Source organism: Cebidichthys violaceus, unplaced genomic scaffold (genome assembly GCF_023349555.1).
Source record: "Cebidichthys violaceus isolate CVI_PGR_0920_01 unplaced genomic scaffold, fCebVio1.0.p SCAF_52, whole genome shotgun sequence".
Taxonomy (NCBI): Eukaryota; Metazoa; Chordata; class Actinopteri; order Perciformes; family Stichaeidae; genus Cebidichthys; species Cebidichthys violaceus.
In genome coordinates, this window is record NW_027176728.1 from 1,103,010 (window position 1) to 1,126,083 (window position 23,074).

General features: G+C 38.8%; 1 protein-coding gene and 1 pseudogene across 2 annotated transcripts; both read left to right on the top strand.

Moving 5' to 3' along the window:
• The window catches only part of LOC137888158 (retinoic acid receptor alpha-B-like), a 236,078-nt pseudogene that overhangs the window by 19,257 nt on the left and 193,747 nt on the right, over positions 1 to 23,074 (top strand).
• LOC137888193 (synaptic vesicular amine transporter-like) lies at positions 12,620 to 22,950 on the top strand. 2 transcript variants are annotated; one of them, XM_068731533.1, is made up of 15 exons: positions 12,620 to 12,693; positions 14,528 to 14,849; positions 14,946 to 15,004; positions 16,723 to 16,806; positions 16,993 to 17,085; positions 17,942 to 18,028; positions 18,143 to 18,186; positions 18,662 to 18,722; positions 19,319 to 19,414; positions 19,594 to 19,675; positions 19,779 to 19,830; positions 20,881 to 20,944; positions 21,027 to 21,146; positions 21,708 to 21,841; positions 22,572 to 22,950. In XM_068731533.1, the coding sequence occupies exons 1-15, from the start codon at positions 12,633 to 12,635 to the stop codon at positions 22,590 to 22,592; spliced, it is 1,380 nt and encodes a 459-aa protein (XP_068587634.1). In that variant the 5' UTR covers positions 12,620 to 12,632; the 3' UTR covers positions 22,593 to 22,950. The 2 variants fall into 2 exon arrangements, with proteins under 2 accessions (XP_068587634.1, XP_068587635.1); XM_068731534.1 differs by having other exon boundaries at positions 19,600 to 19,675.

Below are 23,074 nucleotides of genomic sequence, written 5' to 3' on the forward strand. Positions count from 1 at the left end.
CTTGTTGATGGAACTGATACAGGTGGGGTAAAAGTGGTTTAAAAGGTTAAAAATGACTACTGACGTACAGGAATAATGGTATCACAGGTTTGGAGTAAAATTGCCAACAAAATTAATTAATTTATTGTTCTTCTGTTTACTCTAGGACCCAAGTGCCTCTGCAGTGAAGAAGAGAGATGTGACTCTGAGATGCCTCATAGAGTACATGGGAGAGAGTGGACAAGAGCTAATCTCTGACTACTGTGTAAGTATTGTTTAAAAGCAGGTTTGGATCAGTCTGATGTACAATCTTAAATTGGGTTGACTTTTATGTTAACTGACTGTTGACTGAACCAGCAGTTGTCAGGTGGAGGTGGAGCATGCAGCTAGTTGGCAGGATAGCCGATTAGCACAGCACCACAGAGGGATGCCTTTCTGTCTTGTTTCTGTTTGCTCAGGTTTTTTAAATGCAAATTGAAAATGCCAATAAAAACCATGTGGCTGGAAATGCATCTATTGTCTTAAGTCTAATATAAAAGATCTCAAATTAGAATTCAAAAGTTTTCAAAATGGTCTTCACAAAAGTAATCACTATCTGAATTAAATCACACAACTTATATTATATATACAATGAGATTCTTTTTTCTTAATTACTGTGTTTGTATCTCAAAGGGAACTGCAGAGACCACTGTCCATGAGGACCTGAAAATGAAGAAAATGAGCATCTACGTCTGTCGTGAACCAAATGCAGTAGGAATCATCATTGAGGGAATACCAGTCCTTACTCATCTTGGAAACCTGGCCAAAGCATGCTGCCTACTCCTTGGGATGACATATGCGCTTAATCTTGAGTATCCATCCAAACTTTCCAAAACATTTGAGGTGTTTCAAAGACTTTTTGTGGGACTCGACACGCTGCGCCCAAAACCAACCCCCAAGTTCATGACTCTCAAAAACAAGCTTCTAGCCTAGTAGTCAGACATGACTGTCAGCTTGCACTTATGAACAGCTGTTTTCTTGTGTCTGTTCAAGATCATTATACATTGGACATTGAGTGGAATTCTTCAAAATGTTGTAATGGTTTGTCCTGTTCAGGTTTTATACACACTAAATTGCCCCACTGTGAAGCTGCAACTGGTCAGAAGGTGGGTCTGTGAGTTGTTAAAGTTAAGATGCTTTAATATTATGTACACAGTAAAAAACTGTACTCTGAATGTTCTACTAAGCAGCACTTAATAAGCTGAGGTCATGCATTCTTTTATGCACTAAATACAGATGTTCTTGACTGTTTATATGGTGCAGCTCATTGCCACTTTTTGGATATGGCTTGTGAATATGTTTTAATATTATGTACACGGATTAAAAAAAAATTGCTGTGAAGGTGTTAAAATGTTTTATTAATAATATGTACACGGTAAAAAAAAACGAATCTGCAGGTCATAGTTTCTGGAGTGTAAATTGTTGTTTTTTTATGTTTTATACACAGTAAATTTCCCCACTTTGAAGCTCCAGCGGGTCAGGAGGGATCTGTGTTGTTTAAGTTAAAATGTTTCAAAATATACACACTAAAAGACACTACTGTGAAGGTGTTCTGCTTGTGAATAGTTACAGAAGTACTGATAATCTTAATGTGAAATTTCTTTTGTAAGAAACTGTATTCCGAATGTTCTACTAAGCAAAACTTGAGAAGCTGAGGTCATGCATTATTTTATGCACTAAATATTGATACTGTCCAGCTTATTGCCACGGTTCGGATATGGCTTGTGAAAACGTTTTAATATGTATACGGTTTAAAAAAAAAAAAAAAAAATGTATTGTAAAGGTGTTGTATGCAGGACTTTAAAAAGTTGAGGTCATGCATTCTTCTATGCACTAAATATGGATGTTCTTGACTGTTCATACTGTCCAGCTCATTGCCACTGTTTGGATATGGTAATGATTTAATAAATGTTGGAATTTGATGTCTTTATTTTTTTATTATTATTATACTAATTTTTTAAGCAGTTACAATTTTCAAAACAAAGAAAGGGTGAATTGGTCAAAATTGATAAAATAGAGTACATAAATTATTTTTTAAATTATTTAAATGTTACTTATTTTATTTAAGTCTAGTGTGTTTAATATGCTGATGTTTTTTACACTGATTTTACTCAATTTCTTGGCTTTTTCTGCAAACGCAACTTAATATTTTTGCATACATTGAAATGCATATTATTAAGTTCTCCTTACTCAAAATACCAATGAATTCACTAAACTTATAAAAAGTGGTTGGAAAATGTTGCCTTATTTTTTTTGAGTTAGATCTAGGCAACAGTTTTTACAGTGTAGGACACATAGGACACATAGGACACATGTGTGAACTCCCTCTTAAACAACTCAGATTGTGTGGGAGACAGAGAAACAAAGACAGCAGCAGCATTTTCTGTCCAATAAATGTCCATCATACATAATTTCTCTACCTACTAAATTTATAGGGCATTGATCAGACAGTAGAAATGAATGTTTGTCTGTGATGTTATCTAATATACAGGAAAAGGACTTTGTGTACATTTCACTAATTGGTATTCCCCTGAGCCAATCAAAAATGTAACATATTTACCTTTAATAGTTAACGTATCTTGTGGTAACTTTCTAAAAACTTAATTTTTGTTCGAGTACATCTGGTATGTGGGTGTGAGTGGTGTTTGTATGGTTTCTAATGTGTGTATTGATGTACAAGTTTGTCATAGGCAGAATCTAAAGTTAACTCACCCTCAATGGTCCATCACTGAGGTCCGCCCCGCCGCGCCTGCTCCTCCCCTCTTGACTGCTGACGTTAAGCCCTCCCACCAGTCCTGCCTCCATAGAGATTGTGGGCCATCCCTTAGACAATGTCCAAGTTGCCACTTTTATGGCACACAAAGTTTTCAGCCGGTGTGTGTTTTCCAAAGTAAATTTTCCTCCTCGCCTGTCATGGCCTGATTACATTGTCAGCTGGGCATCCTCAAGTTTGCGCTGACGAAAGTCTTTGCTTGTTTTCTGTCGTTGTACTGCTCCTCAGCGTGTTCAGCATCTTGTAATATGGTTGCAGTCTTCCATATCACACAATTCTCTTTAGTGTGATGTTTTTCAGATTCATAGATGGCAGGAAAGCCTTCTTACAAAGTTCTGTCGTATATAACATATTCCAGGTTGATTACGGCTGGTGTGAATGCCGCACATATTTTATGATAACGCACAAAGGAGGTCATAGTTCTCTTGAATTCTGTGAAGTTGCTCTTTGAACTCTCCACATGAGTCATGGCTTCTTCTTCTTCACGTCTTCTTTCTCTGTTGTAATGTCCGCATTGTCTCGCGTTCAGATAATCCAGGTTCATATTGTCACCAGTGTTCATTGACGGGCTTGTAGCTGTGAGCGTTGACATGGTGCCTGTAGATTTTGATGAGTCTCGTCCATCTTCATCCTTGGAGTGTTGAGTGGTGGGTTTGGCTGGAATGTTGTTTGTGCCTGGGGAGCATACAGCAGCGGCGTTGCGGAGACCAGATCAGGATCCACTCGACCATGTAAAACAAATACAAAACAAAAAACAAAAGTTCAGCAGTATATTTTCCTTTTCTATCAGTTGTATGTGTCTTATTCAAATACATCTGTTTCTTTCTTTACCTCTTGGACATTACTTCATCTGTTTCTGCTTCGCCTTCTCCTCTGCTCCAGACAAGGTTTGAGTTGATCACATTTTTGTCGTAGGCTAAAGTTGCCTTTTCCAGGGAACCCCCATTTTATCCATTCTTCCAATTGTTAGGCCGTCTGATTATCTTTGTCCCACATGTATTTTATTAATGGAGGTAAGACTATGGCATCGGGCTGCTCAGGCTCATTATATGACTTTTTATCATTTCCAAATGTTTCACCTTTATTTTTTATTTTTATTATATATTTTTTTCATATCATTCTCTTTTTTTTTCTTTCTTTTTTTCAACTCTGTGTATAATTTCTGTATCAGATTGAGACTGAATAAACCTCCTGCAGGAAAACCATCTTCGTTTACTCATTTGTTTGGATGCCGGCAACTCACCTCCCCATATTTGTTTTTCATGAACATGACTTTGGGTCCATCAGGGCGGAGTAACCCTGGCACTATTCTTACTAGCCCCCATATGTTAACCTTTTCACTTATATGGGTCTATCGCGCGTATCTATCTCTTTAAACAATATAAACACAGTCGTCACTGTGAGTTTCAAGATTTGTTGCTGGCACAATCTGAATAAAAGCCGTTGCTCTAGACTCCCAGTCTAAGCCTTCTCTGTAGACACAGCCGTCGTTACGGACTCTTAGTCTCTTTGGTCAAGCGACTCCAGCGCTTAACGCCTAGCCCCAATATAGAGCAGGCGCCAAATGCTCACCTCTGTTTCCCAGCATAGGTCAAAGGACTTCAGCGCTTAGCGTACCTCCCCTCTAAGGTCTGCAACATGCAACACTAACCACTCATCCTTGTTTTCCAGTCCTCCTCTTTTCTAGACAACATTTACTTACAGACTTTCGTCTCACAGGTCCAAGGACTGCAGTGCTCAACGTCTACCTCCTCGAAGGTCCGCAACATGCAACGCTAGACACTCATCCCTGCCTTGTTATCAGCGGGTCAAAGGACTTCAGTGTTTAGCTCCAAATCCCAAACACTCACCCTTGTTTTCCAGCTACCCAATCGTCACTGCTCAGAAAAACGCTAAAATACTAAAATACGAGTTGCGCCAACATCCTCAATAAAACCCACAAAACAAAATGAAAAACCCCAATGTGAACAATAATAGATATATTTGCTTTTCAGTCTCACGATATGGTCTTCCAAGATCAATTTCACTCATACGATTATTTTTAATAATTTCAGCGACTCACCAAATGAGAATTTGTAGTTATTTGGACTCAACGGGTCCTTCAGGATCCCAGTGAAGACGACCAGGACAGGGATTGGGCCTCTCTCTCTTAATTTTGTCTGGAGGTACGCAGAGGCAGAAGGGCCAGTTCACCGATCCCTGTTGGCTCCTGAAGATCTTACAAGGGATCCTGTTTGTGACGCCAATTGTGGTGGAAAAAAATCCTATATCCGCTTTACATGAGTCTTTTCATGCTGAAATACATAATACCAAAAACCAGGTTGTCTTTTAAGTATGTATTCTCTGCGCATAGAAGGTTCAATCATCACAACAGAATGCGTACAATCTCAGTGAGGAAGAAGAACCAAGAAAAAAGTGAACAATCTTTCTTTATACAGAATGAGCAAAGGTGGGGGCCGATGGCCAACCTTACAAACATTTTGGTCTCAGACTTTTGGTCTCAGACTGATAGGAACAACAAGTGAAAACAAACGGCCAGCAACCAAAACAAGCAGCCCAAAGGCCTTGGCATGGAACATTCTCATACAACACAGTTAGTTATCTATGTGAACAGGCAAGTGAGAATCCTTCTTCTGCACAAGAGACACGGTGAAGTTCAACTAAGTCCAGAGCAAAATAACTTATGCATGAATACAATATACAGAGTAGAAATATATACTACGTAAAAAATTACCATTACAAGTGATACAACGAAATTTCGTTTGGTAGCTCTCAGCAGCAAACAGTAGCAATAACAACAATATACAATATACAAGATTATATACAAAAGGAAATACAAAATATAAAAGGAATAAGAACATTAGTAAGTAATACAATTTAAGTAATACAATCTGTGCAAACAGTGCAGTATAAACATGTTTTGGCAGTGCAAACTAAAAATAGTTTTAGTTTTTACAGCTCCAGGGGTGTGTGTGTGTGTGTGTGTGTGTGTGTGTGGGGGGGGGGGGGGGGGGGGGGGGGGTGATGGAGGCTACAGCTCTGGGGAAGAAGCTGTTCCTTTACTAAGTAAACTAGACCATCAGCAAGAAGATTGCCAATTTCTACATAGTTATTCTCAACGCTTGTTATCGGTGCCACCGGGGCAGATTCCACACAAAACCATGCAGGTTCACTAGAAACGCCCTCAGCTCAGATTCTAGAGACCAGCCCACCGCCGACAGACCCAGATCCGGCTTCGCTGCCCCCTCCGACCTGCAGTCGGAAGTCCGGCGGGAGTAAAATGAGAGGTTTTCATAAAGGATGAAAAGTTCCTCGTAGTAACTTCAATAAGCACTCTGGACGTCAGCCTCTGGGACAAGTTCAGCAAGTTGTCCACCAAGTGCATCATCAAGACGGTGGAGTTTGCCAAGCAGCTCCCCGGTTTCACCACGCTAACCATCGCCGACCAGATCACCCTGCTCAAAGCCGCATGCCTCGACATACTGATGAGTTCTCTTTGTCACACGAAACGATACCGAAGCAAAGAGAAATGTACAGTTGTGCTACAGCAGGAATTCATCTCGTGTTTCAGATTCTGAGGATGTGCACCCGCTACACCCCAGACAAGGACTAGAAGCACAGCGTCGGGTTCGGACCTCTCACCGACCTGGTGTTCTCCTTCGCCAACTAGCTGCTGCCGCTGGAGATGGACGACGCGGAGACGGGATTGCTCAGCGCCATCTGCCTGCTCTGTGGAGGTACTGCACCTGTTTTTTCTAAGGAATATGAAATAAAATAAGGAATGATAGAAAATCGTGAGGGAATGCAGAGTTGCTTTGGTGTTTAGTGCTGTGGTGGGAAAATAAACGTGTAAGGACAGGAATTATTTTTATCTAATAAAGATGATATCTGTACATATTCATGTTCTGTTTTCAGGCCTTAATACACCTAAGGCCTACATTATCATTGGGCGATAAGGGAAAAAAAGTAAATTTTTAACTAATGCTACACGGCACAAGGAGCGAAGCTAAAAATCGGAAGACTGCTAGGGAATACATCATATTAGCCCAAGTTCTACGAGGCAAATCGGCGCTTCGTTCGGAGCGTCGGTCGCCGAGTTATGATTTTCCAAAGTTTTGGAAGAGTTGTCCCAAACGGCCCTTTTCAGCTTTTGTCCACCAGGGGGAAAATCCCCAGGGATTCTCAGGACAAAAAGTGCAATTTGGGAAACCCCAGAAAAATGGTCCCTGGATTGACACTTTTCTTCCCATTTCACCCAACAAATGACACTTTTTTGCCCAAACCTCCCGGGTCAAATTGGAAAAAAAGAGCTATTCGGTGGGAAGGAATGCGAAGGAAAAGGCCATTCGGTGAGGAGGAATGGGAAGAATTGGGCCGATTAGGGGGGCTGTACTATCCCCTCGACCTATAGATTCACTGGTTTGAAAATGAAAAGGATTGGACCAACTCCAATATTTGAAATCTCAAGCAAAGTAGCACTCTTTTTTTGCTGAAAAATTTAAATGCGTCCGATTTGCTTCAAACTTGGAACACTGAGTGTGCTATTGCCAGACATCCACTAGAGTTTCAGCATCTTTGCTTTGAGCATTGTGCAGTTGTTTTGATAATACATTTTAGTAACTTTTGTGTACTTGGGTGCTATGATTATTTAGGAATGAATGAGAATAAATGGGCCATTTTGGTTGAGAAATTTAGCCTAAATGAGAGCCCAATCAAATGTAGTCGAAACAACATTTTTTGAGTTATAAGGATTAGGTTCCCTTATCACTCAAAAACGGCCATTTCAAAGGCCAATAATCATAAACATAAATGTAAAAATCTCCATAATCTCTCAAATATTGGTCCCAAAGACCCTAGATTGTGGACACACATTGTGGACGGGGCCTACAATAAGGTCACAAGACCAAAACCTCTTTAAACCATCTAGAAAAGAATGTGCCTGTATGAAACTCAGACAACAGCATGGTGTCAAGGTTGATAAGGCAGATTGGAGCAACTTTTATTTCTAAACATGTCAGAGCCCTGCTTTTTTAATATGTTGTAACCACGCCCAAATGGGGCACATTCATGTTGGATGGCACTCTCTAGCACTTATCATGCCTGCGTGGGAGGAGGGAGACTTGGCCTACATTTGAATAGGAATTTTGATAGGATAAATTGAATGGAAAATAATACCCCAAATAACACCCCAAAATTCCACTGCTCCCTCATTCTGAATGGCAACTTCAACATAATGGCTCTCAAGTTTACAGGCATGTCCAGTTCCTGCATGTACTGGAGCTCCTCCATAACATTGCCGCAACCACGCAAGAACAAAGCATAGTGCTTTACCATCTTCAGATTTTATTGCTTGCCAGGACAAAGCCTTGTCCATGTATGCTGCCCCAATTTTATACTGACTTCCAAAGTGTTCCTTAAGAAGACCCTTAGCCACTGCATAGCCACGATCTGGAGCCATATGCTGGCAGCTACGCACAAGTTCTCGTGGCTGTCCTCTTGTAAATTGTTCCAAATAATATAAACAATCTCCTCTACCTGTTTTTTCCTCCACTCCTTGTTCAAAGGCTTTAATACATGTTGTGCACTGTAGAGGGTCCCCTTCAAATGTGGGAATATCTCGTGATGGTAGAGATGATGAATGCTGCTGGTGCACCAGAGCGGCCGTTATCTCATTTTGCCTGTGCATGATGGTAAGTATGTCTCCAGTCGGATTTGGACTGATTTTATGGTGGTCTGTAGATTGCCTTTCTTCATCCTCTAACTGAGCAGATGGTAATTGCTGCTGAAACCGATGCGTTCTCAATATATTGTTTTTCTGCTGTTGTTCATTGGGACTGCATTGCTGTTGTGAAGTTGTTTTAAACCATTGCTCTGTTTTCTTCGGTCGCACATTCAGAGAGACTGAAATGTGGACAGACTGATGACGAGGACTCCCTCTTAAATCATTCATAAAACATTTACTCCATCATGAAAAGTTATGTAGTTTGCAGAATCACTCGTGTTATATATATATTGTATATACAAAAAAAGAGGACTGAAAGAAATTATCGGAGGGAGGCGGACTTATACAAGAAGTTATTTTCCTAAATGTACATGTGTATATGCTGTATTTCCCAATACAACTGTAAAGAGTTCTTCCTTCATCCTCTTTCTCCACCCCACTTCAGCTTGAATGAAAGAGATGTGTTCCATCGAAATTGTCAGTGGCACCTTCACCCCTGTTAGAGAGTGAATCTCTGATATTTATACTTCGGATAACACACAAGTGCGTTTGCACAGAATCATTTGCATAACGCTACGTTACATGTCTTGAACTCGCCCCTTCCGCACAAGCAAACGTCATCTTGACGTTTAGTAAGATATACAATCGTCCCTTACAGAAGGTCACAGTGACTGCTAAACAAGGAACATCTGAGGATAACAAGTGTGAAGAGAATTCACACAGGAGCCCCAGACTTCATGGAGCCTTGTATGTTAAAAGTTATTTTTCTCCAACAACCCCACTTTCTACCATGGACACAACACCTTTATGGATAAATGGCAGGTAGGGATCCAAACGGACAGGACCAGTGTCTTTTACATGCAGGTTATGGTTAAAACCATCAGGAGTGATGACTTAAGGGAACAAACGTTCAAGAGTTCAGTCTTAATCTTAAACAGTGAGAGCAATAAACACTTGCAGTTCATTTGTATTCTGTTTTATTCATTTTACCTTTTTAATACATTGTAAGGCAAATACAAAAGAATATTTGAGAAGCAGCAAGCAGCATTGATCGGGCCCTCGCAACTTTATGCATGTCGAGGGAACTGGTGTTTGTAACATAACAGACTGTCAATTTACTGGGATGGGGTTCAACTCCCTGCAGTGTCCTGCTGATTGTATTTGGACTTAGGTGAAAGTTAACAAAACAGTAGTGTCATTTGCTTTTACTTGAAGACTTTAATTTAACACTATTTTAATTTTAAGCTCTTCTGTAACTTTAGAGTGTGAAGCAATCATTGTAACATTTAACCTGATTCTCATGTAGAAGCTCTGGACAGATCATTTATACTAATGCCCTCTGACATGGTTTGAGAACCACTGTTATCTAACTTTTAGCTTTTCTCATGGTGTGCCCACAAACCCTTTAAATAAATTCAGTGTTTGGGCTGCTGTAATTATAGAATCCTGCTTACGTTCGTGGTTGCCAGTAGGTGGCGCTATGACTATGAGTTAATATTGGCATGCAAAAGTCCTAAAATCATGACAGTAATCAAGCATGTCAACTTTGAGACAGTTTTGACAAAGTGCAGTTGAGTTACAACAGCTTGATGGATGATGGCAAACCATGTAAAATGACCGCTACACCAAGTCCATGTTGTTCGATGAAACCTCAAGCTTTTAGTAACTTTGAATCGCTAAGGTCTTTAGATTGTTCTGACCAAATTCTAAACTGATCGGATTAATTCCCTAGGAGGAGTTTGTAGTACAGCACCTGGAAATACCTAGGTGAAAACGTACTGCGAGGGCTGCATCGTCAAAATATTGTAGAGGGCGCTATCAAGGCGACTTGCCACTCTGAAGCATAAAAATCAGATAACTACATTCAGGATTTTAAATGTGTGTGACAAGTTTGATTATGTTTTGAGCATTTTTAGCCTCTCAAAAACACTTTCGATTTTCATGGCGAAGAATTTTGTCGACACGGCAACAGCCTTTCACAAAACAACAACCTTTGAGTAACTTTTCATCACAAAGGTCTTTAGACTGTACTGACCAAATTTGATTTGATTAATTCCCTAGGAGGAGTTTGTTAAAGTACAGCGCCTGGAACTTGCAAAAACGACACAAAAAATTCTAACTAAATTCAAAATGGCTGACTTCCAGTTGGGTTTAGGGCATGGCCCCGAGAGACTTTTATTTAAGCCCACATGTGATACATGTGCCTACCAAATTTTGTTAATCTATGTGAAACGTACTGCGAGGGCTGCTTCATCAAAATGTTTGTAGGGGGCGCTATTGAGCCGATTTGCCACTCTAAACAAATAAAATCATATTATATAACTACATTTTTGGCTTGTAATCTGTGTGCCAAGTTTGCTTATGTTTCGAGCATTTTTAGCCTCTCAAAATTACCTTCGTTTTTCACGGCGAAGACTACGCAGCGGTGTTCAACGAAACATCAAACAAACAAGCTTCATGAACTGGCATTATGAACTTCTTACATTTTGTGGAACTAATTTGATGTTGATCTGATTTACCTACTAAGAGAAACAAGCCAAAGTATAAAGACTTTAAGTTACTGTTGCCAGTAGGTGGCGCTATGACTATGATTCAAAATTGGCCTGCAGATGACTTCAGGCCTGGAGTCGAATCAAACGTGAGATCTGGTAAAGATCTCATGATGTTACATCAGTTTATTTGTTCATGGCGAGAAATTGAAATTCGCCGAGCCGCCACGCCGCCGCCCTTCGACAACTTTTTACAATCTTCACAACGAAGCATTATCAAGGTCTTAAGGCTTTTCTGCAAACATTTTAGAGGAGGTACACTCCGATTACGTCACTGCTCGGGCCCTATAACACTACAGTTTCAATAGGGTCCTCACGGCCCGACGTCGGTGCTCGGGCCCTAATAATAAACATTAGAATAACAATAGGTCCTCGCGGCCCGACGTTGTCGGTGCTCGGGCCCTAATAATAAACATTAGAATAACAATAGGTCCTTGCGGCCTTGGGCCCTAATAATAAACATTAGAATAACAATCCTCCACTCCAAAACAGTCCTCCACTTCGACTACGTTGGTGCTCGGGCCCTAATAATAATAATAATAATAAACATTTGAATTTCAATAGGTCATACGTTACTAACTACGTCAGTGCTTGGGCCCTAATAAACATTTGAAGAACAATAGGTCCTCTACTCCGACTACTTCGGTGCTTGGGCCCTAATAATAAACATTAGAATAACAATAGGTCCTATGCTCCAACTATGTCAGTGCTCGGGCCCTAATAAACACTAAAGTTTCAATAGGGACCTCGAGGCCCGACATTGTCAGTGCTCACGCCCTAATTATTATTAGTCTAAGCCTGATTCAAAATAACAAAGTGAAACAGGTCAGTCAAGCTTAAATGCCAATGTTTTTTGTCACGCCTATGCAACAGGATAAGGTGTAACCTTTCCCTATCTCAGTTTGCTGTCCGACTGTACACATCGCAAGCTCGTCATACACTAAAGTCTTGTTCTCTACCTTTTGTGAAAACTGAAAATATGGGTAAGTTTGAGCTACTATATTCTCTTATACTTTTCTTTCTAGGCTTCATTATTGAAATTGTTGTCTGTGATGTATTCTACATACACAAATGAATAAGTACAATATTTTTTCCCTTGAAGATTTATTATTTCTTTCGTGTTTGTGAAAATGTGATGGGAAATAGATTGAAGTGTTGTAAAATATATGTTTTGTACTGTATAATTTGACCCTATTTAAACACAGATTTGACTGTTAAAATCTTTATCTAGAAATCGAGTGTGGGTGTTAGATGGAAGAAATAAAGGAAAGACTTTAAAAGTAGTTCCTGTTTGCAATATACTCACGGATGTAAAGAAAGCTATCACTGGATTACTTTGACACCAAAGAAAACTGAAAACCATGATTAGCTGGCAGATTTTTTAACCTTTATTCACACTGGACATTATTACACCACATATATATATATATATATATATAAATTACTCTTACCAGTTAAGCAGATTTCAACAGTGAATTGGAATTTGAAGCTGAAATACAATGACAAATACTGTTTGTTGTCTAACCTAGACTTACTAACCTGGCTGAGACAGGAGGCCCAGCTGAAGAAGATGACCCTGGTTATTGTCTTTCTCGCCTTGTTCCTGGATAATATGCTGCTGTCAGTGGTTGGTAGGTTCAGACATACAGCCTGTTGTGCAATAAATTGTAACACTTTACCAACCAATGGTGGAATGTGGCTAAGTATACCTACAGTACTTAACCCTTGTGCATTTCTTCAAAAAATGATTTTCTCATGTCCTGAGTAGACAAGAATGTCAGTGTCAAAAAATGCTACCAAACAATATGTATGAATAATATTTTCCAATTTCACTATGTTAAATCTTTAATCATCACCAAAATGAATTCGTTTTCAGAAATGTAGCCTTTTAATTCCAGCTTGTCTACATAATGCCATTGTTGTTCCTTTATGAAAAAAATATTTAATTTACTGTATACTAAACAACATGATTTTAATGTATTAAAATGTTTTGTGCTGGAGCAGATTTTAAAGAAAACTCTTAACTTGAAACCTTAATTTTTCCCTTCCTTAAACTGCTATCAAAATATTATATATATATATATATATATATATATATATATTAGTATTAATTTGTACTTTCACTGAGCTATCATTGTTTTGAATCACTGATTAGATCAACAAAAAACATAACGTTATAACTTTTATAGATGCCCCTGATTATGTTTTTTGACTGTGATATCAACTGCCAATTGTTGATAAGCCATAACGGCCGACACAGATAAATTTTGTTGTTATTTTGTTTTTTGACCTTTTTCCGTCACTTCTCACTTCTTTTTTCTCTTCTCCTCCAGTCCTCTACATTTATCTGACAGCTGAAGTTACTTTTCCAAATTAAGGTGTTAAATACAAAATATGTCATGTATAAACAGTAAAATGTGTTTTACACATTATTGTATCAGTGAGGATATGCGGTGATAAAAATATAATATAATATAATGGTATAACACCAACAGGGACCATTTATCTGGATAAATGCTGTTATTGATACTTTTACATTTTGCTAATAGTAAAAATATAATACTTTTACTTAAATTAAATATGTTTTTTAGTTTGATGTAATTCCAGGATTCTTTGATTCAATATATTTAAATTTGACTACCTTTAGTTTAATAAATAGGTAAAGGATATAGTATTTTCCCACTGCAATGGGAAAACTTATTTTAATAATTTATATAATTTTGATTTTGAAGCTTGCTATACCTGTACATTTATGTAGAGTAATGTGTTGATGGATAAAAGGGGACTTACCTGCATAAACTCAACAATTTAATTCAAACTAGGGAAAACGGGTCATGGTCACCTTTAAAAAAACAGTACTGAACAAGAAAGGTGCCTTCAGTAGAGTGAAGATCTCTGTCAGGTGTGTCTACAACGACCAAAGCATTGTCAAACAGATTTCATTTAAATTCAAAAACGAGCAGCGGCGTTATACAAGCAGTGGGCTTGAAGTCGTCGTATAATGCACTTCATACAATAAACTCACCCGATTGTAAAGCCCGCTTAGCAGTGGCTCAGTGGCGGGGTGCAGCAGTGTGTGCACTAGTAGCACCGTTAGTGGTTAGCCAAAAGGTAGCGTTAATAAGAGGTGTTTTGAAAAAGTTACCGAAGTCACCGAAACCATGAGAGGTCCTTGAGCATGCAGCCATAACTCATCTTGCATTCTACTGCAGCAAACTGCATAATATTTTGGGGCCAAATATTATGCAGTTTGCCGTAGTAGGATGCAAGATTAGTCGTGGACAGACTCAGAGGTGCACAAACAGACAATCAGACTCACATTGTCACACACACAACTGAACACAGAACCTCACCCAAGGTTTACACCTGGCAGAGATAACAACGCTGCATTTAATTTATTGGGAAAACTGCTGAAGGCATCAAACCGTGAGTTGAAGATTTTGTTATGGATTTATTTGTTGACAGTACCCATCCTTCCAAGTTACCTGTACAGGATTGGCCAGGCTCCCACCACCACTCCTGGGAACAGCACCGACTTAACAGTCAATCCTCCCGTCAACCAGTCACCGAATTATAGATCAATGATTTTGGACTCCACATCTGCACCTCCACACCAGACCCCAGGTCTCTCCAGTGATTCCACCGAGGCCCAGAAATTCCCCAAATCAGACTGTTCTTATGCAGATGCTCATCTGGATGAAGTCAACATCAAAGTAGGACTGCTGTTGGCCTCCAAGTCCACCATACAGCTCATCATTAACCCTTTCATGGGGCCACTTACTGACAGGTGAGTGACTTTGATCTGTGTGAAATATGCCGACTTTTATCAAGCTCCAAAATACATGACTCACTTTGCCCTACCTATGCACTGTATATTTTACAGGATTGGATACCACATCCCAATGTGTGCTGGTTTCTGCATAATCTTCTTTTCGACTACCTGTAAGTATTGCACTAGAGTGCATTCAGACAACAGCTCTGCATGTAAAAAACTGTGTGAACACTTCAAAGACCAAATTAAAGCTGCGAGGATCGATGAACGGACCCTCGCATCCTCCGTCGGGGGTGGCGGTGGGACCGCGACCATCGGACAACGTGCCTGCGAGTTGAACGTTTTTTTCCTGCGTTGCTTTGCAAATAGTGCACTGCTTCCTGTAGCCACTGAGTGGCTCTACAGAACATGTGCAAACATGCATTATGTTGCTCTATATCAAGTGTTAACCACATAGTGTAAAAGTCATGTAAAGTAGATGCTGTTTGTCAGAAAACGCAGATTTCCTTTCACCAGCAGGTAGAGCTATGAGTACTATGAAAATTAGTTTTTAGACATCCTCAGGCCATGAGTGTTATCAAGCATTGGAAGTTTGGGACCGTTTGGAATAAGTCCAGTGGAGTTACGTCAGCTTTTTTGATGGGGAATCACGTAAAGTACCCACTCGCTACGGCTACACCATTCGGTCAAACATAAAGCTTTTGAAGTTAATAAAGATATACAAGATATGGACCAATACAGTTTATTGGTCCATATTTTGTAAACGCAAAGAGATATCAAAAAGCTTTTGATATACTTGTCTGTCGAATTTCAAGTAAATCGGACATACTGGCCGAGAGGTGTCGCCAGTCGCTAGAGAGCCATTTTTTACATAAAAATATGAAACCTATATCAGATGTTTATTTTCACCAGGAATGACAAGTGTGCAAAATTTGTTGCAAAAACACTAGCTAACATTACTGGAAGACTTAAGAACCAGTAACACTAGCTAACATTACTGGCAGACTTAAGAACCAGTAACACGAGCTGACATTACTGGAAGACTTAAGAACCAGTAACACTAGCTGACATTACTGGAAGACTTAAGAACCAGTAACACTAGCTGACATTACTGGCAGACTTAAGAACCAGTAACACTAGCTGACATTACTGGAAGACTTAAGAACCAGTAACACTAGCTGACATTACTGGCAGACTTAAGAACCAGTAACACGAGCTGACATTACTGGCAGACTTAAGAACCAGTAACACTAGCTGACATTACTGGCAGACTTAAGAACCAGTAACACTAGCTGACATTACTGGAAGACTTAAGAACCAGTAACACTAGCTGACATTACTGGCAGACTTAAGAACCAGTAACACTAGCTGACATTACTGGAAGACTTAAGAACCAGTAACACTAGCTGACATTACTGGCAGACTTAAGAACCAGTAACACGAGCTGACATTACTGGCAGACTTAAGAACCAGTAACACTAGCTGACATTACTGGCAGACTTAAGAACCAGTAACACGAGCTGACATTACTGGCAGACTTAAGAACCAGTAACACTAGCTGACATTACTGGCAGACTTAAGAACCAGTAACACTAGCTGACATTACTGGCAGACTTAAGAACCAGTAATGTAATTACTGTATTGTATAAATACAATGCTGCTTATCAATGCAATAGGTCGAGAAGCTAAATCAACTACTGAACCAGATATTTTGGGGGCCTTGATGAAATTGACCCTGGACATCTTGTATGTAGTTTTTGAATGGATAGAAACATATCATAGTCAAAAATGTCAAAATGTAAAACGTTGTTTTTCCCACAAAGACAGACATTTATTATTCATTATTTCTTGGGTATTATCAATCTAATCTTCACTTGTTCGTTGGAAGTGTTTGCCTTTTCATCTAGCTTCATCTTAATGCTGGTTGCCAGATCAGTGCAAGGTGTGGGTGGATCCTGCTTTTCTGTGTCAGGTCAGATATTTATTTTTGAATATTTTACAATATTGACTTGAATACACAAAAACAACAGATACATTCGGCTGAAGGTTTTAATTAGGACTTTAGTGTTCATGTTCAAAAAGATTTGAAAAGAAAAAAATAGATCCCATTAATTATTCCACTAATGATATTATTAATAGTATTACTTTTGGTTTTCAGGAATGGGTATGCTGGCTGATGAGTACAAAGGCGACAAGGAGAGAGGGCGTGCAATGGGTATATCATTCACTGGAGTGGCTTTAGGATTGATAGGTATGTGGAGCATCCAACTGCGCACTCAAAAATAAAGAGCTTTTGGGTGAAAGCGCTTTAAATCTGCTTGATTATAGATGCACATTTGATGTCTATATCTGTAGAAGATGTCACGGACATGAAAACAAGTTATTTATTTTTAACTCAACACTTACAGTTTCTGTTTCAAAGTAGAATCTCTCTAGATTATTTATGTTGAAGAATCCCTTCAATTGTAAACCCAAGGCTTTTATTCTGAAATGTTTGCTGTACATTGAACAATGCAGTGACTTGCACGACTCCATTAATTAAACATAGTACCGCCCTTTAATCATGGATTATTATTATTTACAAAAGAGCACATGCTTCTCAACCGTTTTCTGTCTAAAATAATGATAAATAACATTCATAGTAAAATTTAAAATGTTATTATTGATGACCGTTATGAAAGATAAACTCAGTCTGAAGAAAGAAAGGACTTAAGGCTTCAGCAATTAGAAGCCAGCTGCACACTTCTTGCTTGGTACTAAGCAAATATAAGGTAACATGTTAGTAACTTGAAATGGCATCTATCCAATCATATCAATCATTCTACTACAGTAAACGTGATTTTGTATTTCAATGTAAATATACTGTATATCGTCATATAGTGAATGTTGGGAAAAATCACAAAGTACTTTATTGACAAAAAAGCATTGATTGGCAGCATGCCCACAAAGTTCTAAAACACCCAATGCATGCTGTGATAGGCTCCAGCTCAGACAAATGGGGCATTTACCAGCATGGCGGTCTGAATCATAGACACCTAATTATGCTTCTACTCCATTGTTTAACTTTTTCATTGTAATTATCAATTATTTGTTTCATGCCGAAACAGGGGCTCCATTTGGCAGTGTGATGTATCAGTTTGTTGGCAAAATGGCTCCATTCCTGGTCCTGGCTGTCATTGCTGTGTTGGCTGGAGGTACTGTGGAATGGTGTACATAAGATGAAACATTTAATCCTCCTCAAAGAGAGTGAAACAGTTACATGTGGTGTTGTTTGTACATCAGATTGTCCTGTCTCCCTATCCACACAGGTTTACATGCCCTCATCTTTAAACCATCGCGTGCGCAAGCAGAGGTACAGTGACATATTGATTCAAAGAAATACCACACCTGTGTTTAGAAAATCAAACATTGACCCCTGGAAAGGTCTGTGTACAACTTCTCAGTTAAATGCTACTTTAAAAAAAAAAATACAATTTACATTTTCACACCTTTTTAAAACATTTTCTACAAACTGTCAATTATCAACGGTTGGATTGAAAAACTGAAAATTAATAGTTTTTATTGGCAACCCAATTAAACTTGAACCATAGAAACTTGGCACAATTATTCATAAGAAGACAAAACAAAGGCCAAAGTAAAATAACTGGTGAATAAATAAACATTTTATTTAAAAAAGATTGTGATGAGCCTTGATAATGTAGTAGAAGTACCAGTAAGTTGCTCATTTCATTATCATTTCATTTTAATTGGTCTTAAAAGCTATTAACTACAACGTTTATCATTAGAACTGTTGCTTCTCTAAAAAGATGTTTTATGTTTCTATACAGATGGAAAAAGGGACTCCACTGCTGACTCTCCTGAAGGATCCATACATTCTCATTGCTGCTGGTATTTTCAATTAAAGAAATGGCCAATGGTTTACTAATAAAGCACAGTTTTTATGTCAACCAAGCCCCAAGGAAGAGCGCCAAGCTTCGAAGCTGATTTTACATACATCCGCCACGTGATGCCATTGGGCCCAAAAATACTTCTTCCCATAGACTTGCATTGGGAAATAGACGTCTGTAACTAAGCAGATAATTTTTTTTAGGTAAATCAGCTTCCCAGTACCATCAAATGAATAGCCCTTATCATTAATCATTTGATCCTAAAAGTTATAAAATGTACAAACAGTTGAATCCAGAGTTATTTTCTTTCCTCCGTTAATGTGAAAGAGCCCGAGACTAGACCAAGGGCTGGGAGTATCCAGTTCTTTTTTATACATCCATGATGTCAACTGATATGTTCTGAGTCCTCCATGCTCGTCTCCGCATCACAGATATGTATTGACTATGGCTGGTTTTACACTACCAAACTCAGCCCTCCACTCCCACACAATACTTCGGTTTTATAACAATAGAAGTAGGCGATGACATACTTGTGTTGCTCTGTGGAATGGTATGAGGGTTGGGAGCATACTAAATTAAATTTGCTCTGCTTTCCAGGAGCCATATGTTTGACAACTCTGATTATTGCCATAATGGAGGTAGCCCTTCCTATCTGGATGATGAAGACCATGTGTGCAAGCAAATGGCAGCTAGGTATTTGCATTGATGCTGCAAAGAGTTTATCAGGGTGTAGCTGAAGCTTTTCACCAATCATTTAAGATCATCCTTTTAGAGCATCTGCAGTGGTTTAAACCTCCAACACAGTCATGTATTAGTAAGTTATTTTCCTGTGAAGACGTTTGCTACGAAAACAATCTGTATCTTTGTGTCAGGGACAGTCTTCTTGGCGGACAGCATATCCTACCTCATTGCATCCAACATCTTTGGTCACCTGTCGCAAAAATACAATGGAAGGTATGTTGACCTGAGTCTGAAAGCTAAGTGACCTGTTTAAGTTTCTTCATGGTTTTGCTCCCAGATATACCTGTAATACTATGTCCTTAATCTCTTCTCACAGTTGGCTGTGTGCTTTTATCGGAATGATCCTGGCAGGAATAACCACCATTTCTGTGAGTTGAATAGATTAAGTAAACGCTTTAGATCAGTGTTTCTCAAACCTTTTTTCTGGGGACCCTATTTAAAAAAATGACAAATCATTCCACACAATTCACAGTAGGCCTTGTCTATAAATCGTGAGAAGAGCAAATTTGTGAGCGTATGAACGTTCTTGACCATTTTTACTGCCATCACCTCATATTACCTTAAATAGGTAAACCAAACATTTCGTTTTTTTCCCTCTCATCAGTAAAACAAACAGAATGTACGCTAGCCTTTCATATTAGATTTAATGTTATAAGTAGGCTACAATTATCAGAATAATACAAACATTCAGGCTCCCCAGGTGGCTTAAAGGTGTACTGCAGATATAAAATCTCCTGCCACCCACCAATTGGTCCTGACCCAGTCTTTAGGATTGACTGCTTTAGATTGCAGATCCCAAATGTGAGTACATTTTGATGACATTAAAATACAACCATGGGTACCTAGAAGTGAATAAGTACAAGGAATACATTTACATTCTATTAGACTATTTTATAGCTACAGTTATAGAGGTACACCCTTCTTCCCTGGTTTACCCTGATATTTTGCAACAAATATAATGTACCCTGAAATGTACACATTTCATAATTGAAATATTTTCACATTGAAGGTATATATTTTTTTATGCCATTTCAAAAAAATAGAAAACTAATTTAATTGCAATAACAACACAGTTTTCCTATTTTAATAAAGGTACAGAACTCCATAGTAATGAAATAGGTATCGTTTCTAATAGTATAGTTTATTTCTTATTTCCAAGTCCCTCTACACACAAGTGTGTTTCCCCCTTATCACCTAACCTCTCAGTCATTTTTTCATTTTATTGACACCCTTTATACTCGATAATTACATTGTAATTCACAGGCTGTACAATAAACGTGTTTGTATGCATAACAAATAAGACATTGAAACCAGTAAAAAAGTTACCAAATGTGAGTGGGGAATGTTTAAACGTCTGTCTAAGTTCTTGTCAGGCTTTAATCCATGATATACTTTAAATGTCTTTCTTTAAATTTCAGTTTAGATTTTCCAAGAACATCTATCATTTGCTTTTTCTGAATGCTATTGTTGGCTTTTCAGTTGGTAAGTCATGCCTAATATTTGCTTTTTAACTAACTAATTTCTTGTTGGTTGAAATAATGAATGATTATCTCATTTCTATCAGGCACAGTGGACTCGTCAATAATGCCTCTCATGGGTAACTTGGTAGATCTGAGATATGTGCCGGTATATGGTACAGTTTATGCTATTGCTGATGTAGCAATCTCCATCGGATACTCCGTGGGTAAGCACAGTTACCTCACAGAATATTTATCGGACTCTGCGTCTCTGCAAGCTCAGAGATTTAGAGCTTCTTTTAAGTAACTTGTGGATTAATGGCTTTTAGAGGTGCTGTTACGTGGAGTTTGTTAGATTTGGACAACAAAGCCAGGCCAGCTGTTTCTCCGTTTCCAGTACTTGTGCTAAGCTAGGCTAAGTTGGTGGTACTTTCGTATTTGCCATACAGACATGAGAGTTGCATTGATCATCTCATCTCTCATCTTTCTCGGCAAGAAAGCGAAACCTTTTTCAAAATGTTAAACTATTGCCTTGATAGAAATTAATAACACTTTACCTTATATTGAGATATATGATCTTAAAACTCAGTCGAAATATGTCTGTAGGTCAGGTCAGCACTGGGCTTTAATAGACCGTTTAATTTGCTCCTAACAACACAGGTTTATACCCACCTTAAACAGTAAACTGCAGCTATGCTAATGCTATGCTAATGAGCAACAGTCCGACAAGCCTGAAAGTTAGATTCTTTTTCTATCGAGGTGTTGAATATTGTCTCTTCTGTCCAAAGGTCCAGCTATTGCAGGTCCTACAGTGGCATCGATTGGCTTCCCCTGGCTCATGGCCATAATTGGAACAGTAAATATAATCTTCGCTCCTCTCTGCATCTTCCTGTTTAGTCCATCTCGGCAGGAGGAACATTTGGTGAGAGCTGGGAAGAAAAAAACAACTGATAAACACATTTGTCACAGCCCAGTCGCCAGTGAAGAAATATTGGCATTGTACGTTTCTGCAAACCAGTGATATTATATATATACATAATCAAATGTGGAAGTTATTACATTCATTCAGAAACAGTGACGTAGTGCAACGAGCGACGCTCAAAGCAAGTGACATAGTTTATTGAGTGAACGTATTTGAAAGTTACGTGGTATAATAACGACTATAACCAGTGAGAAAGTCCACTAAGGGGGCGTCGAACAAACACAGGACTTTCACCCAGACGACCGCTGTTTGTATCCTGTGTGAAACCAGAAATAGCCGTTCACTTAAGACTTAAAACTAAGCATTGTTGCGCTTACTAGGGATTTATTTACAGTCATTTTACAGCTGTTACGTTACATCGTTACCCTATTATTTTAACACAAACCATGATAATTTTTTCTAACCCCAACCAAGCAATTCCGTTGCCTAATTCTAACCAATTGTTTCTCAATGCTAACGAGGTGGTATTGTGCATCTCTGCCAGCACGATATGAGGCTGATGAGAAACGTATTCATGGTTCAGAAACATCAACATTCACCCAGGTTTGGAGACGCATACATGCCAACATTTTTTCCAGTGACTGGGTTGTTTCTTATACATACAACAGTGACAATTGCTTAAAAGAAGTAGATGTTGTACTTAATGCAATCGTTGTGTCTTGTGTTCCAGTCGATATTGAAAGAAAATTAAAGAAGCTCCGCCTGAGAACTGAGAATTTAAATTCAAGTATTCTTACCATCTCCACGATGTTGCCCTGTATGGAAAACTGCTATTACTTCCCTCTTCATGAGAAAGACCCACACTAGCGTCAAGGCCCTATTGATGAACAACAGGACGGACCGCGGGACTCCGGTGGGACAAGAGGAGGTGGACTCTGTGTTTACATCATGATGCTCGGTGCTCAAACACAGTCAAACGTGATCGACAATGATTTTTCTCCTGTTTGAACTTTTGTGAAGATGTCGGCCATATAATCTGCCCAGAGAATTGTTTTTGCTGCTGCTGTTTACGTTCCTTACAATGCAAATAAAAAAAAAAATGCACTACAGGAATTTACTACTGTCTTTATTTTGTTGCAAATGGGCTCCATCTCCATTTCATTGTGCATCCCTGTGTTGCACAACGACAATAAATGATCCTTGAATGCATGAACTACAACCGGTGACGTCCCT